Source organism: Thrips palmi, unplaced genomic scaffold (assembly GCF_012932325.1).
Source record: "Thrips palmi isolate BJ-2018 unplaced genomic scaffold, TpBJ-2018v1 HiC_scaffold_17, whole genome shotgun sequence".
Classification (NCBI taxonomy): domain Eukaryota; kingdom Metazoa; phylum Arthropoda; class Insecta; order Thysanoptera; family Thripidae; genus Thrips; species Thrips palmi.
The window spans coordinates 6,784,606-6,801,892 of record NW_023144626.1 but is presented as its reverse complement, the minus strand read 5'-3'; the positions used below and the strand labels follow the sequence as shown (position 1 = coordinate 6,801,892).

At 56.8% G+C, this 17,287-nt stretch overlaps 1 protein-coding gene across 1 annotated transcript in view; it reads right to left on the bottom strand.

Moving 5' to 3' along the window:
- Positions 1-17,287, bottom strand: part of LOC117643978 (ephrin type-A receptor 4-A) — a 139,980-nt gene that overhangs the window by 3,957 nt on the left and 118,736 nt on the right. The window contains exons 4-19 of the mRNA XM_034383164.1: positions 15,161-15,446; positions 12,722-12,873; positions 11,320-11,554; positions 4,877-5,032; positions 4,638-4,798; positions 4,293-4,562; positions 4,024-4,204; positions 3,834-3,945; positions 3,660-3,727; positions 3,290-3,307; positions 2,777-2,827; positions 2,284-2,424; positions 1,795-2,054; positions 1,502-1,711; positions 1,242-1,420; positions 974-1,132 (exon numbers count right to left, since the gene is read on the bottom strand). Coding sequence (XP_034239055.1) covers positions 974-1,132; positions 1,242-1,420; positions 1,502-1,711; positions 1,795-2,054; positions 2,284-2,424; positions 2,777-2,827; positions 3,290-3,307; positions 3,660-3,727; positions 3,834-3,945; positions 4,024-4,204; positions 4,293-4,562; positions 4,638-4,798; positions 4,877-5,032; positions 11,320-11,554; positions 12,722-12,873; positions 15,161-15,446 — 2,639 coding nt within the window. The remainder of the gene's footprint in view (positions 1-973; positions 1,133-1,241; positions 1,421-1,501; positions 1,712-1,794; positions 2,055-2,283; positions 2,425-2,776; positions 2,828-3,289; positions 3,308-3,659; positions 3,728-3,833; positions 3,946-4,023; positions 4,205-4,292; positions 4,563-4,637; positions 4,799-4,876; positions 5,033-11,319; positions 11,555-12,721; positions 12,874-15,160; positions 15,447-17,287) is intronic.

Sequence of the window (17,287 nt, the reverse complement as noted above, 5' to 3'; positions counted from 1 at the left end):
TTAAACCTGTACTGAGTTAATCGGAATGAGTCAGTAGACCCATTGTTTGGCTTCAAAAATAGTCTGTTCATAAATTAAGATGACTAAAAATAAATCACCCCCTCCCTCTTCTTCCCAACACCAGATGAAAATTAAAACTCAATAAAGGAAAATAAAAATAAAAAAACAAAAAAAAAGAACACACACACAAAGTCTAAAATGTAACACAAAGGCCACAACGTTTTCTTGAAAAAGACATCAAACAACTAAATCACAAAACTAACAGAAATATATTTCATTAAGTTGATTAAAAGTTGCTTCCATTCTTTAATTACTCAGCCCAAAGGCGGCTGTTACTATCCATAAGCCTTTGTGTCATGTATTGTTAGTCAACAAAGCCATGCTCCATTTAAAACAGTGCTCATGGAGTTTTGGGCAAAATCAACGAAAAAATCAGCGGAACACAGCAGTACATTAATGGACAGAAAAGTTGGACGTGTTAGCAGAAACCAGTATTAGGACAAAAGAGATGAATTAGTCTTTTTTTGAAAAAAGACAGAGAAAAGGAAAAAGGTAATCATAACTAGTAAACGGCCGCAACAAATGGTGTATTATACATAATCCATAGATGAAAACTCAGAATAATATCTAACAAATTTCAGTGCGGACGTTATTAGAATGTGAAGTGTCCAAGCATTTATTTTGAATTGACAAAAACAAGGGAATCTCTCAAAAATGCAAGGATTCAATATGGATCATACTTTTAAGCCAAAAGGATCTTATCCAGAAATTAAGTTAAAGGAAAGCTGTAGTGCCAAACAGTATATAAAAGCTTAGTAGTCTGCATTGTTAATAATTGCCATGCTGCAGTATGTAAGCTTATCAAACTACTTTCAAGAACATTAATTGAATGAAGAATTTTCTGCACAAGTGATTTCAAGGGCCTCTCACCACTTGTTTAATATTTATTTTTTAAATCATAAGTGAAACATACCTGTTTTGGGCAATTTTACGTAACGTATCAGGACAACGTATAAGTTTATCCAAAGTCTTCACAATGGACTCAAAAGTAGGCCTATGTGTTCGCTCCTTCTGCCAGCAATCAAGCATAAGTTGATAAATAGCTTCAGGGCAGTCCATTGGTGCAGGCAATCTGAAGAAAGATAGACATTCATTCATAAATAACTTTGAAATCTCAAAGTGATATCAAACAAAAGATACTAAAGAGCAATTCTGTATAAGAAAATTTATCATTAGCATACCTATAACCCTTTTCAATGGATTTGATGACATCCTGGTTGCTCCAATTCCAGTATGGTCGCTCCCCATAAGACATAACTTCCCAGCAGACGATGCCAAATGACCACACATCTGATGCTGAAGTGAATTTGCGGAAAGCTATTGCTTCAGGGGCTGTCCATCTTACTGGTATTTTCCCACCCTACAAGCAATGTAAAAAATTATGAGACTTCACATTCGTAAGAAACTTTCCATGGGCAATAGTGGTTGACTCAAGGCTTACCCGTGTTGTGTATGCTCCTTCAGTGGCACTCTCCATTTCTCTGCTCAAGCCAAAATCTGCTATTTTGCAGACTAATTGAGCATTTACCAACACATTTCGTGCAGCTAAATCACGATGTACATAATTCATTTCTGATAAGTATTGCATACCAGAGGCAATACCTCTTAACATTCCTACAAGTTGTAAAACTTGGAATTTTCCATCATTTGCCTGCACAGAAACAAACAACCATGTTGCTTTTAAGTGATTTGGAAATAATTGAATTGGTTGGCAGGTGGTAAAAGAAAACATACCCTAAGGAATGTGTCCAGAGAACCATTCTCCATGTACTCAGTTATAATCATAACAGGGTTGCTCTTGGTGACAACACCCTGTAAAAAGATAACATTCGGGTGCTCGAACTGTCCCATAATTGAGGCTTCTGTTAAGAAGTCATTTCTTGCTTTGTCTGAACTACCCGGCTTCAAAGTTTTTATTGCCACATCTATTTCTAATCGCCCATCAGGGGGTAGTTTCAGTTTGCCACGGCAGACATCTCCAAATTCACCTCCACCTGTAATAAAATCAAAAGATGTAGCAGTGTTACGCATCTGGACGATAGATGAAGGCAATCTTATGCTAACTTTGCTAATCTAACCACTAATGCTATGTGAGAATTTTCTGTTCCTAAACCAGAAAAGTCTATTTTAAGCAAACTCTAGTAACATGATTTCCAGGTGCGGCAGGTCCAACATGATTGAAGGTTGTACAGTGGAGATGAAGGTTTTGGGGGGACTACGTACCAATAATAGCTTCGATGGTTATACAGGATGCGTCAATTTCACGTGCGAATTCGCGTACTGCCTGGTTGGGGTCTTCATAAGTGTGGGGATCGATGTAGGTCCGGGAAGATGGCCCGACTTGTGTGAAGAGAGGCGTTGTCACTGCAGGCAAGGAGATGTGCTTTTAGTATGGGAAAAAATGTGCACCATGCAGAGAAACGCCAAGTTTTCATAAGTTAAATAGGAAAAGCTATCTAAACTTTCTCACGCCGTATACTCAATACACTAAAAGCAAAGTGCTGCATACCACTAAATAATTGAAATAGATCCCTAGCAGAACGCAAAAATCACATTAAGGTCAAGAAAAATAACAAATGTCCAGAAAAATAAAATCACAAAATGGTCGCTTTGAGGGACTATTTTGCAGTCAACTCTGAGACATATGAGGTCATCCAGACCTGTGACTTAGTGTTCTTCTAGAAAGCAAAATTGTGGATGTAATTCAAGCACTTACTTCCATTCGTATGGGTTGTTACTATGGGGGGATTATCCAAATTGCAATGCACTGAAATGATAAAATAATTTACAGTTAAACAGTGAAGCTTGCTACAAGCAGAAAAAAAACAACAAAAACACAAGCACTACATAATCTGAAAATATTGGTCAAGTATTAAGGAAAACGGCAGGAAAAGAGGGAGATCACAAGGCTCGCAGTAGCAGGCATAACGAAAGAAGCAACCAATATAAACAGTGTAAACAAAGAAAAGAAAAGAACTTGTCAGATCAAGACACTAAGAAGAAAAACTACTGTCTAATACACTAATTTTTAAATTCTAATTTACTCTCAAATGTGGACAGATAAAGGAAAAAAAAAGCAAGGAACAAGTCTTCAAATGTAATGAAAAGAAAAGCTTTAACTTCAATAGAGATAGGACAAAGGGCCATGCTTCGTGCAGAATGAGATCAGTCCACTACTTTCATACAATCTCTTTGAACTATAGGAAAATAGCAAGAAGAGACAACTTACTGTATGTGACAACTAGTCCTGATCGTGGACGATTGCATGAAAAAGAAGAAAAATAAAGAATAAAGAAAAGAATTTTTTCTGTTAAACCATAAGGGAAGAGAACAGGCCCCAAATATTAATTAATAAGTATCAGATGATTTTTTGTTTAGACCAAATAAAAACACAGGTGGCTAAAAATTATTGAATGACTTCAACAAAATTTATTCCTCACTGTAAGCAAATACAGTGATCTTTTACATGTTAAGATACGGGTTAGATGGGAAAATAGCTCCATGAAAGAAAATAAAAATGAAGAGACCCTTAAAGAAATTGGTTGGCAAGAATAAACTTGTTAGTAAGGAGGCTGTTTTAAAACACAAAATTAACAAACCTTCACCATTGCGATATTCTAATGTATCACAATCACTAGGCTGCTTCTTGTTACACTCATCACTTCCTCTGCTGCAAAAAAAACAAAACAAAACCAAAAAAAAAACCCAGGGTAATTTACTTAGTAGAGATTTTGAATGAAAATCCAAAAAAGGTATTTTTAAACCTCATATACCTTCTGAGGAACAGGACAGTCATGATGATAATGATAACCAGTAAAACGACAACAGCAACAGTAGCTCCAGCTATAATGCGCACTTGCATATTATCGTCATCTCCAACATAGGCTGGAAAGAAACATACCATTTAATAATTCTTAAGTTACATTTGATGTTACATTTCTAAGAAAAAGTTGAGTCACTCACCCAAAACTTGACCAGTAGTCTTAAATATTGTTGGACTAAAATCACCCCATCCATGAGTGGTTTTGGCACGCACAGCAAAGCCATACTCTGTGCGTTGACGTAGGCCAGTGATTGTTACATGGTTTTCTTTAGTGAGTTGACTTGTAGCATTGTTGTCATTATTTCGGGGATGGCATCGTACCTGAGTGAGATGATGGAATTTGGTCAGAAACTTAGTCAAGCTAACTGTGGCTATTACCTACATGCAAAGCATCTATTTCAATTCTCACCTCATACACTTCAACAGTGTCACCTTCATTATCTGCTGCTTCATTGGTTAACGGAGCATCCCATGCCAGGGATAACTCAGTCGACTTGACACTTGTTACTCTAACATTTGTCACAGATGAAGTCACAGAAGCTTCCGTTGTTACAGTGATATCAACAAAATCACTGTCACCAACTAACTCCGTCACACCATTTTCAGCAAATACTTTAAATCGGTATTGGGTGACGGGGTTGAGCCCAGTGATGGTAACTTTAGTGTCATTAAAGACATCCTACAATTTTAAAAAGAAAGGTTAGGAATAAATCTAATGAATGATAAGAAAAAATGGTGAATGCCCACAACTTACAGAATTGGGTATGTAGGATACAGTGTTCCCACAAGTATCACACGCAACCCTGTACATGGTGTCCAACCGTCCTCCGAGGAACTGCGGCACTGACCAGGACAATATGACAGTCGACTGGTCGACGAAGTTGACCGTCAGGTTTTGGGGCGCAGATGGTGGTTCTGAGCGAAAAGAAAAGAAATGGGTTATTTATCAATCTTGGGCTGTTCGACTGCGACGCACTGCGACGCTGGACTTACTCGTGCACGGCATGCTCTTGGGGTCGCTGGGCGCGCGGTAGTAGCCCGCGTTGCAGCGGCACTCGGAGAAGCCGTAGTCGGGCGCCTTGCTGTACTCCGGGCAGGGCTGGCAGCGGTCGTCGCCGGTGCCGTGCTTGTACTTGCCGGGCGCGCACACTGCAACAGAACAAGCATACCATGACCGTCTAGCCGTGCTCGGCGTGCTGGGCGTGCTCCCTCCTCTCCTCAACGATGCCGCCATGCAGCCATGCATTCCCCGCGTTCCCTCTTCGAACTCCCCGCGTTCTTGGCCGACCCAGAGCACAGTGGGCCAGAAGACCGGCGGAGGCGGCCAAAACTCTGGACGCGTATTGAGCTTCAGAGTCGCTAAACAGGACTCGAAACGAACGTGTGACTCCATCAATGGATTCCTCGTTCGGAGAACAATCCATTGGTGGGGGTCACACGTTCGGTTCGAGTCCCATTTAGCGACCCTGGAGCTCAAAACGCGTCCGGGGTTTTGACCTCCTCCACCGGCCTTCTGGCCCACTGTGCAGCGCGCCTCCTCTGAGAGGTTCAGGACTCTCGCCTCCCCAACCTCCAAGGCCCGAAACCACCCCTTACGGACGAGGGAGAGGGAGAGAGAGAGAGAGAGAGAGAGAGAGAGAGAGAGAGAGAGAGAGAGAGAGAGAGAGAGAGAGAGAGAGAGAGAGAGAGAGAGAGAGAGAGAGAGAGAGAGAGAGAGAGAGAGAGAGAGAGAGAGAAAGAAGTAGAAAAGAGTGTGGGCGGCAACGGGAGCGTGATGGAATTTTTCGTCAAAGGGTGCTTCAGGCTGCAGGTGGGGGTGGGGTGGGGGTGAGGTGGGGACGTGGGGTCCGAGGGGCAAGGCCGGGCCGCCCAGGTGGGGCTGGGGAGAGGCGTATTACGGGAGCCTCGCCTTGGAGGCCCGCGCTGTCGCGCTGTCGCCATGGCAACAAAGTTGTGGAGGACACGGCGGCGTTAACCGCTGCACTTCCGCTTTATTAAGACTTTTGCCTGCTTTCGGCTTTTGGCCCCAGCCTTCCCCAGCTTTCCGTGCGCTCTGTTGCGTCCGGCGCCGCCCTTGCAGCGGCATGCCCACTGGAGGGCATCAAGCCCGTCACCCTGGACGTCCTGGACGCCCTGGACACTGGGAGCACTCCAGGCGCCCCAGCCCGCCCAGGCCAGAAGACCGATGGAGGCGGCTAAAGTCCCGGACGGGTTTTGGGCTCCACAGTCGCCAGATGGGACTGGAACCGAACGTGTGACCCCACCAATGGATTGCTCTCCGAACGAGGAGTCCATTGGTGGAGTCACACGTTCGGTTCGAGCCCCGTTAGGCGACTCTGGAACTCAAAACGCGTCTAGAATTTGGTCCGCCTCCACCAGCCTGCCGGCGGAGGGAGCGCCTGCGAGGTAGGCAGCCCACGCCCGACGGCGTGCTGCTGTGCCGCCGGGTTGCCTATCCCGACTTCGCAGGCGCCAAGCGCTCGCGGCGCGGCGGCCAGCAGCCTGGTCCCGAACAGTGCAGCCCTCGCTGTGTCTCTCGCACTCGTGGAGCTCAAAACGCGTCCAGAATTTTGGCCCCCACCACTCCCTGCGAGACGCCAGGGGACGAGAGTGACAGAGACAGAGCGACGGAAGCGCTGTTCATTCCGCAGAATGGAGTATTAATAAGCGGCGAGTGGGAAGGGCGAGGCCCTACGGTGGCCTGCCTGGCCAAGCCTGGCGGAGCGGAGGGCAGTGCGGCAGATAAGGCGCCGAGGAGCGAGTCGCGCTGAGTGATGGCAGTTGGCGAACGGCCGTCACACCGCCAGCACCGCCAGCCAAGACTCCCAAGTCCAGTCCTAATTGCTCCAGCAGCGTCGCTAGCTCCCACTTGCTTCTCCTTCTCCAGGGCCGCCCCGCCCTGCTCCGCCCCGCTCGTTTTGCACGCACTAAAAAGCGCGCCAAAGTTTAACCAAGTTGGCCGCGGGACTGTGGGACCCGGCCGCCCCCGCCGCCCCCGCCGCCACCGCCTTCTGGCGTCAACAGGGGACAGGGGTGACAGCCCCACTCCTCCGCAGCTCCGCAGTCCTCGCTGGCCCACCACAAGAAGACCAAGGGGCCGCGGCGCGCCACCGCACACACACTTGTGGCTTGTCGCCACCGCGCGTCCAGCCGAGCGATTTGGAGGAGCCGTCTCGTCGCTCTGTCTCTGTCGCACTCATGAGGCTCTCCGTGAGGGTGCGAGAGAGACAGAGCGACGAGCAGTGCTTCCGAGTCGCTCGGCAGAGCTTCACGGCGGCGCGCAGTGGGCGGAGGCGGCCAAAAGCCTAGACGCGTTTTGAGCTCCAGAGTCGCTAAACAGGACTCGAACCGTACGTGTGACCCCACCAATGGACGGCTCTCCGAACGAGGAATCCATTGGTGGGGTTACACGTTCGGTTGGTGTCCCATTTAGCGACTCTGGAGCTCAAAACGCGTCTGGAGTTTTGGCCGCCTCCACCGGCCTTCTGGCTCACTGTGCGTCGCGGCGGCGGCCCAAGCCTCGCGGTGCAAGTGCGCACAGGAACGCGGCGCCGCGATTCCCAATAGATCGAGGACAAAGTGCGCCACGAGAAGCCGCACTGCGTTTGGCGTTCACCGTATGGCTTCATTACAGAGACACCGTTAGAAGGACTCGCGAGCCTCAGCCGTGGAGCCGCCTGCCCTAGTCTCGCTCCGAACAGGGCGCCGCTCTCTCGCACTCCGCGCGACGCCCGCCGTGAGTGCGAGAGAGACGCAGCGACGAATGTGACCCGTTCAGCGCCAGCCTGGTGCAACGAGAGCGCCAGGCATACCTAAGCGGACCGAGAGGAAAAAGGTCCCCGCCGGTGTTCGAACGTTCGAACCCACGGCCTGCCGTCGGCCTGCACGGCCAGCGCTGGGAACCTCCAGAGCGGGACTTCTCTATGACGCACCTCCCGCCAGCCTTCGGGCACGGCCAGCACGGCCAGCACGGCCAGTGCGCAGATGAGTGGGGAGGGGAAGGGGAAGGGGGAGCCGATAACGTATCAAGGAATGATCCGGGCTGGAAGCGGCTGGGAGCAGCTGGAAGGAAGGGGGGGGGGGGAGGTGCGTGTACCGGGTCCGGGCAGCCCGGGCAGCCCGCCGTAGCGCCGTGTGGGGTCCGGGAGTCCGCCGCTGCCTTGCCCACAGGCTTGCCCACTGGCTTCCACGCAGCGTAATAAAAATAAAATGAAAAACATGGAAACTGTTTTTTAGAAAAGTTAAAAATAAGAGTGGAAAAACGGCTGAAAATGGGCAAGGAGAGCGGAGAGTACAGTGTGTGCCGCGTTGCTGCCGGACGGGCGGAGGTCTGGTGGCCTGGCTCTGCAACGATACCTCGGGGACATGACCCGAACGGCCGAACGCCAAGCCGAACGCCAAGCCGAACGGCGCAGCGCTGGGAGAGGCGAGGCGTGAGACGCCAAGGACCCGAGTGCCCTTTTAATTAAAAAGTTGTCCCCGCGTCAGCAAGGGGCGGGGCGGGGCGGGGCGGCCGGCCCGTGTCTGTGCCGGTCTGTGCAGTGTAGCGGCCTGGCGGCCCGGCGGCCCAGCGGCGGCGTCGTGCCGGCCGCATTGCCACGGTAAATATGCATACAGTACGGAGTACGGACCACGGACGGCACGGACACGGCCTCTATTCCATTTACGAGAGCCGCACAGCGCGCACAGCGCGCACAGCGCTGCGTAGCGGCCAGCAGGGAGAGCGGGGCCGCGGGGCCGGCCGGTCCCCGCAATGTACACGTCGGACACGCCGGAATCCCAGCAAGCCGGCGCAGTGCCCAGCAGACTGAGAGCCGTTTTCGCCGCACCGTCTCTCTCGCACCTAGACGGGACGCTCCACGAGTGCGAGAGAGACAGAGCGACAAAGACGACTCTCGGAATGGGTCGGCGGCAGGCAGCGGCCCGGCCACCACTCAAACCACAGCTGCACCGCCCCGCCCGCGCGGTCGACGCGGCGCGGCTTGCGTTTGAATCTTTTGGCGGGAAAAGGGGGGGATAAGAAAGCACGACGAGTGAAACAAAAACAAAAGCAAGCGGGGCAGCGTTTCGCCCAAAAAGCGTCCTCGCCGACGTCCTCGCCGAGGAGGCGGCAGATGCAATCGGATGCAATCGGGTCAAGGAATGCGTGCGGGGGATGAGAGGGGATAAAGTTGCGGGACATCTGCATTAAATTTGCAATGCAACGCGGAGCGCAGCAACGGCAGGACGGCACCGCATGACCCGTCGCCCCGTCGCCGTGACCCGCCCAATGCGAGGATTCCGCCGACGGCGCCGACGGCCAACGGGAAGCCGGCGGTTCGTCGCTCTGTCTCTGTCGCACTCACGGAGGTCTCCATGAAGGTGCGAGAGAGACAGAGCGATCGCTCAGCTGGCTTGGCCGGGCCGCACTTCATCAGGGCAGTGTCCCAGTAAGGCTACACTGTCGCGAAAGAGTAGACAAACCCTGCGATGCCGCGGGGAGAAACGTCGTAAATCGACTTGGCGCAGCACGCTGGCCTGCCACGGCTGCCACTCGCTGCCGCGTCGGAACAAAATCCAACAAAGTCCGCTGCTGCAGGAAATTGCTGGGATGGCCGGGGTGGCCGGGGCTATACGGAGAGGACATTGTTGTCCGACCGGAGCCGCGTCGCCGCGTCGCATCGGTCGGCTTCGGAGATTCGGGGGCAAGGCGGGGCAAGGAAGCGTCGCTGAGGGCAAACCGAGGCAAACTTGGCAAGGGACGGCAAACACAGGTGGCCCCCACCCCTACACACTCATACAAAAAAAATGAAAAAAAAAAGTTACGCACACGTAAACAAAACATAGGCAGGGAGCAGCAGACCGCGGAAAGAACAAGCAAAAATAGAATGTGCATAATAAAAAGAGCTGAAACAAGACGAGAAAAAATAAAAGAAGGGAAAGTTGCGCTAGTCTACAGAGCGAGTGGTGAACATAAATCAAACATCGGGCGGAGCAGGCGGAGTGGGCCGAGCAGCTGCGCTCCGCGGCCAAGACACTCCAAGGTGTTCTATGCCCCCCCCCCCCTTTCTCAATTGGCTTTGAAAAACTAGAGTGAGCGAGAAGTTAGTGTGTGGAGGGGCGGCGGAGAGAGACGGCGAGAGGAGGGAAGGGGGTGGCGGGGGGCCAAGTACGTACGTATTGGGTCGCGGAGGGCCCGCCGTGCGCCGCGCCGCACCGCGCCGGGCTCTAAACCCGACGGCCCGCCAAAGTTTAAGATTTATTTTAACGCCGCCGCGTGCGCTCCGTACTCCGTGCGGCCGGGCCGCGAGGCGCCAGGCAGGGAGGCAGGCCGCAGCCATTTCCCGGTTCTCTCTTTGAATAGCGAGGCGTGGCGGCGCCGCGGCCGACCGGCCGACGCCCACGTACAGCCGCGCAGAAAAAGGGCGGGAAAAGAAAGGAGCCAACAATTGTGCGGCAATCCGACGGGCCGACGGCGGGAAGGCCGGAGCGCGCCAAACGGCAGCCACTCGGTGGGCCACCGGGGGCGGTGGGGGTGGCGGGGGCGGCGGGGGGAGACAACGCTGACCTCAATTATGGCGGGAGTTATCGGGCGACTTACAAGGGTCGCCGCGTGCCGCCGCGGGCCGTGGCCCGTAGGCTTCGTCGCTCTGCCTCCCTCGCACCCCTACGGCACGCCCCGCGAGCGCGAGAGAGACAGCGCGACGAAAAGCAGCTTTCGGGATCTGCCTGCTGTGCCCCCCACCAGCACGGCCAGCACCGCCAGCCCACGGGCCGGGACAGTCGCCGCTCTGGCCGCCCTGCCCTGCCCCCGCCCCACCCCGGGACAACTACTAGACCCCTGCGCCGCCGCCCGCCCGCCAGCCGAATCGAACTAGGGGCTCAAGCAGTCTGAAGCAGTGAGGGGATCCGGTGCCGTGCGGCCTCCAGGGCGCCTCCAGCTTCCAGTGGGTCGGTCGCTTTGCCCCGGTAGTGCTGTAGCATCAGTCACGAGGACGTCTAGCGACTGATACACTCTCTCTGTGTCCAACGCACTGCAAACACCCCCACCCCCACCCCCGGCCTGCGCATCGCGGTACGCACTTCTCCGTCTAATGCTCTGCAAACATCCCGTATTGGGCGCCCCGCAATTCGCCCCCCCACCCCCAATGACGGCGATTAGTTTCAAGCGTCCCCACGGCGCACAGTTGGCCAGAAGACCGGTGGAGGTGGTCAAAATCCCGGACGCGTTTTGAGCTCCAGAGTCGCTACATGGTACTCGGGCCGAACGTGTGACTCCAACTGCTCTCCTAACGAGCAATCCATTGGTGGGGTTACACGCTCGGCCCGAGTACCATGTAGCGACTCTGGAGCTCAAAACGCGTCGAGAGTTCTGGCCGCCTCCACCGGTCTTCTGGCAAATCCACTGTGCGGCGGCCCGCGGGGGGTGCCACTACACTGGCACTTAGCACACTTACCGTTGCACGACTGCTTCTCGACGTCGGCCTCGAAGCCCGCCTTGCACTTGCAGCCGCCGGTGGGCAGGTACCACTTGCCGTCGCCCTTGCACAGGTACGTGGGGATCTCCACCTCCTCGGCGTTGTCCACGCACTTGCCGGTGGCCTGCTCGATGACCGTCACCTCGCGGCCCGTCGGCGTCGGCGGGAACCGCGCGAAGTTGACGGTCGTCTCCGGGCAGGTGATGTAGTACACCTGGAAGACGGGAAGGTGCATTAGTGGCGGCTCCAAAAACAAAACAAAATGATGGTGTGGCGGGTGTTTGAACCCGCGGCGGTCGGGGCTTGCGGTTACAGCGGAAAAACGGCAACGGCGACTGTGACACTCTGACAGCGCCCCGCCGAGTCCCGGCACCGCACGGCGGACAATGACGGCGTCACGACACCGTCAAAGCGAGCACCGCGGCGCCATTTGCACTCCGCTCCGGGTAATGAAATATATTACGACGATGAAGACGGCGTGGAGGACGATGCTGATGATGATGGCGAGGAAGATGAGCTCCTAAGTGACGCGCGGCGGCGCGGCGGCGCGGCCACGTGGCTGGCTCCCTGTCTGTCGCACGCCTTTGAGACAAGTCGGAACCACTTTGAATTTCCGAGAGGCATTACGCGCTCGGCTTGCCCGCATTCCTTCAGCATCACTCTGGCAAACTACTCGACAACGGCCTTCGGGACCGGCCCCAGCTCAGCTCGAGGACGGCCGGGAGTTGTTGGAGTACTCGCGGGAAGGACGCAGAGGAGAGCCATGGCGCTGTCAGGAGGAAAAAGAAGCGACCCGGCGATACCCCGCGCCGAATGGCCCCCAGTGTGGACATCTTTTGTGCGAGGAGTATTGACGGGGTCGTTCCGTGATGGTACCTGGCAGCCGACTTGGCGGCCGTAACGGCCTGGCCCGCCGCCGGGGCAACGAGCCGGCACCGCCCAGCAGGCTGTCTACGGGCAGTGGCTCGTCGCTCTGTCTCTCTCGCACCCCGACGGGACGGTCCGCGAGTGTGAAAGAGACACATCGAGGGCTGCACTGTTCGGGACCAGGCTGCTGGCCGCCGCGCCGCGAGCGCTTGGCGCCTGCGAAGTAGGCAACCCGGCGGCACAGCAGCACGCCGTCGGGCGTGGGCTGCCTACCTCGCAGGCGCTCCCTCCGCCGGCAGGCTGGTGGAGGCGGACCAAATTCTAGACGCGTTTAGAGTTCCAGAGTCGCCTAACGGGGCTCGAACCGAACGTGTGACCCCACCAATGGACTCCTCGTTCGGAGAGCAATCCATTGGTGGGGTCACACGTTCGGTTTCAGTCCAGTTTAGCGACTCTGGAGCTCAAAACGCGTCTTGTGGCCGCCACCAGCTGTCTTCTAACCCACTGTGCTTACCTTGATGGCGAGCAGGGAGATGCAGGCGCCCTGGTCGCGGAACGCGAAGTACACGCCCTTCTTGTTGACGGGGATGGACTTGACCTCCGAGTTGATGATGACCTCGCTGTTGGTGGGCTGGTTGAAGCGGCCCTCGCCCGCGGCTATCCGACCTGCCAAAACAAAAGCAAGCGTCGTCGTCAGAAGCTCGTCTCCACACAGACCGCGTCGCTCTGTCTCTCTCGCACCCAGCCATGCAGACACGCGCCACGAGTGCGAGAGGGACAGAGCGGCGAGAACGACTCTCGGAATCAGTGCGCCGTAAATCCCTTACAGCAAAATACAATTCCGCTCATGAGCAGCGCCGCGTGCACTCTGATTGTGCTTTACTGCCTGCCGGGCTGCCTTGCCTGCCGGCACCAGGGCGGGCCCGGCCGCGGTGCCGTGCTGCGGTGCGGTGGGGCCGAGCCGGGCCGAGTGCAGCACACTGCAGCACCGACAACACATAAACAAGGCCGCAATCTAAACCGGTGGCCTCGTCCCGCCGCGTCCCGCCGCGTCCCGCCGCGTCCCGCCGCGTCCCGCCGCGTCCCGCCGCGTCCCGCACCCATCTGCATCGCACTCGCAGCCCCTCGCGCAGCCAGACTCACTGCCTGCAAAATCATCTCGTGAGGCGAGTTAACAGTGCGGTATGCGGCGGCAACCGCGGCCCCGTCAAAACCCCGGAGCCGTTTTGGAACATTATCTCTCAAGAAAGGGACAGAAAGGCGCGAGGGGCGACAACGGGGGGTTTTCGACCTCGATTCTTTTTCAATCTGCTTGTCTGCCTTCCGGATTCGGACATGGATTTCGGGGAGGGGCGCATCGGCCTGTGTGCCACAGCAGCCCCCCAGGCCGAGCCATAGGCCAAGCCATGGGCCGGGGTCGAGCCATAGGCCATAGGCCGTCCGGGCCGTCCCAGACTGCGACGCGCAGTCGCCCGAGATTGCCTCATAACGGCTCCACTCCAATCCACGCCGTGCCACGCCTCGCCCTTACGACAAGGCAAGCGAGCAAATCCGGACGCAAGCCCCCTGGCCTCCGGCTCGGCCCCCGGACCCAGCAGCACCCGGGCTCCGGGCCAGGAGGCATTCCGGGACGACATCGTCCTCCTAGGCTGCCGAGGCACTGGGCAGGAGTGTAGTCGGGGCATCTGCCCCGCCCCGCCCCGCCCCGCCCTGCCCCGCCGCGCCTTTATGCGCCTCGCCTCCAATTTGCCCAGGATAACACCAGGCCAAAGCCCCGGCCCGGCTTCACTTAGCCGAAACCGCGGTCGAGTCGAGTCGAGATGGGGTCGACGCGGCGGCGGTGGCGGTGCGCTGGTCGTGCCGAACACGAGCCAAACACACACACAGACACTCACTGACACACACACACTGACACACACACACACACACACACACACACACACACACACTAACACAGAGGCCGAGCACGGAGAACAGTGGGCCGTGCCTCCTTCCACACTCGTGTTGCTGTTCCTCTCTTTTTTACCCCCAGCCTTAACGGGAACCCAAATTTATGCCTCAATTTCATTTATCACACGGGTCGAGCAAGAGAGCGGCCCCGGCACTGGCAAACGCGGGCAAACGCTGCTTTCGTTTCGACCTCGCAAGGCCGCGGGGCGCCGCGGGGCCGGGGCGGGGCCATCTGGCGGGGGGAGGGGGGGGGGGGATTGCAGGTGAGGGAGCCAGGCCGAGGCAGCAGCGGCACTAGAGGCAGCCTGGGGTCGTAGATTTATGGGGGCGGGAGAAAAGAGGGCCGCGACCGGAAGAGAATGCAAACCGAGCGTTAGCACCCCGGCACACGCACTCTCCCTCTCTCTCGCACACACAGGCCGGACAGGCCGGACGTCGGCGAGGTGCAGCACGGCGTACTCACGTGGATTGGAAACGGGGGCTACGTTTTGGCGAGGGATTTCGGATTTCCCCCACGCTTGCTTTCCCCGCTGGTTTACGCCGGGGCCGCACTAATTCACCCGGAAATGAGGCTCAATGCGATGCCCCGCCTCCTTTCGCCCCTTTTCGGCGCCCCTCGCGGCAACCCTTCACCATGCACTCTGGGCCTCTCGATTCGGAGCGCCAGAATGGCATTGCCAAACGATGCAAACAACTTTGGGCCGGCGGGCCGCTGTGGGCCGCTGTGGGCCGCCCCGCCCCGCCCCGCCCCGCCCCGCCCGCCCCGCCCCGCCCCGCCCCGCCCCGCCCCGCACCCTCCGGAAGACGAACAATGCCCCGTGTTGGTACGCCAATCGCACGCGGTCGGCATGGCGTGCGCGGCGTGCCTTTGAGGCCGCCCCGGGCGGAAACGACACTTTCATGTCGACTTCGAGGACGAAAGAGTTGAAAAGGCGCCTATAGGCCTGAACCGGTCCTCTCTCCGCCCCACTCGGCGGCTAATCAGGCGGCGCTCCCAACTCACCGATCATCTTGTAGCTCTCGGGCTCCCACGGCGGCGGCTCCTTGGTGGCGGCGTCGAACTCGTAGTACAGCAGCGAGAAGGTCTCCTTGCAGGAGAGCGCGTTGCCGGGGAACAACGAGCAGTCCCGGATCGTGAACTTGATCTCGATGTAGATGCGGTTGGCGATGCCCCGCTCGATGAAGGGCGTCCACAGCCAGTTGTTGACGTTGTTGTAGGCGACGTCGCACACCACGTACGACCGCCAGTTGATGCCTTTGTCGAAGTTGGTGAACGACTCCTCGACCCACTGCGAACAGAGAGAATGACAAGTCATTAGAACCAGGAGCGGGGAGGAAACAAAACCGCCACGGCAAACCGCGACGGTGTGGACCGAAGCGTCAAACGAATGGCCTGCTGAGTCGGAGCATGGCCGCCGACAAGAGGGAGAGAGACACGCACACGCACGCACGCACACACAGGCGCGGGCGCTATCGTGACAGGACACACGCCCCTGGCCCGCCAGCCCGCCCTGGACGCGACGGTGGCGCGCCATGGCGGTCCGAGGAGCCGAATTCACAGTTTATAACAAATGGCGCTGGGCCGCGCTCTGCTGGTCTGCCCGGCTGCGCGGCTACCGGGGACAGATAAGCAGGGAGTTCGGCCGGCCGGCCCGCCTGACAAATGAGCGCGTCACACCGAACGGCCCCGAGAGCCGTTTTCGTCGCTCTGTCCCTCTCGCACTCATGGGGCGTCCCGTATGGGCGCGAGAGAGACAGAGCGACGAAAACGACTCTCGGAATCAGTCCGCAGCCCGGCAAGCCCGGCCCGGCAAGCCCGGCCCGGCCCGGGACGGGCAGTCCCTCTCCAGCGCGGCGGCCTGGACGTTCGCGAGTACGGCCGCGGGTTGTTTTGACCGGGAGTGTACCGAAGGAGTGATCCCGCCGCCGCGACGCCGCCGTCGCTTCCACCACACCGTAGTGGCGGTGGAGGAGCGGCGGAGCCCGCCCCGTCCGGCGACGGCGACGCCGGCCACAAAAACGAGCGATGCGTCTGCGCGTTGCTGCGCGTCCCTCCCGGCGCCGTGCCGCCACGACCACGCCGCCGTCGCCGTCCTGGCGTCGCGACGATGCGATGCGGTACCGCCCAGACGCTTATCAAGTCGACGACGTCGTTTCGAGACCGCGGGAGGGAGAGAGAGAGGCAGCATCGATCATCGATTATCGGGCTTCGTTAGAGAAGGGCGGAGGCCCGTGCACCTGGATGCAGCGCGGCGGCAGTCAGGCGGCCCAAGCCGAAAACAGGGCGCGACGGCGCGGCGGGCCGAGAGTGACTTTTATGAAAAGCTGGCTGACGTGTCGGAGTGACTTTGTCGAAGGGACGCGTCGACAGGCTGCATTCGACCTCTGTCGCACTCATGGGGCGTCCCGCAGCCGAGAGAGAGAGAGGCAGAGCGCCGCTCGGAATCAGTCTGCGGGCCGGCAAGTAATGAATGAGGCAGTGCGCGCGCCATTAGAACGCAAAGAGGAAAAGCAGCACAACAAAAACAACAACGATAAAAAGCGCAAAAAAGAGAGCAGCGACCATAATTTGAGATTACGGAATGCTGCGGGGGCTGTCTGGCTGGCTTCGCGTCTCACGAGTCGTGCTGCTCCATCTACAGGCATAATGGAAAGGGGCGCGGTGCGCGGACAGGCAGACAGACAGACAGACAGGCAGGCAGACAGACAGACAGACAGGCAGACAGACAGACAGACAGACAGACAGGCAGACAGACAGACAAGCAGGGCGTCCGTCGCGCCACGCTACATACGCTACACTAGTTTGTGGGATTGCCGAGCAATTAAAACTGTACTTGTTCCTCGATGGCGGCTTCGGCTCGGCGGCGCGAAGGGTGGGACGGGGACGCGGACGGAGAGGGACCTTTGGGCGCCGAGCCTCGGCCGGCACGGCATGGCAGGGCACGGCACGCCAGGGCACGGTAGGGCAGGGCACGCCAGGGCACGGTAGGGCAGGGCACGCCAGGGCACGGCGTGGCGGGGCTCGCGATCACAGCCGCCCGATACTCCAGTTGACATCCGCCAGGGCACACGGCAAGCCGAGGGCAAGTCGGCCCCGGGCCCATGTCGCCCGATCGGCCGCCGGGGAAAG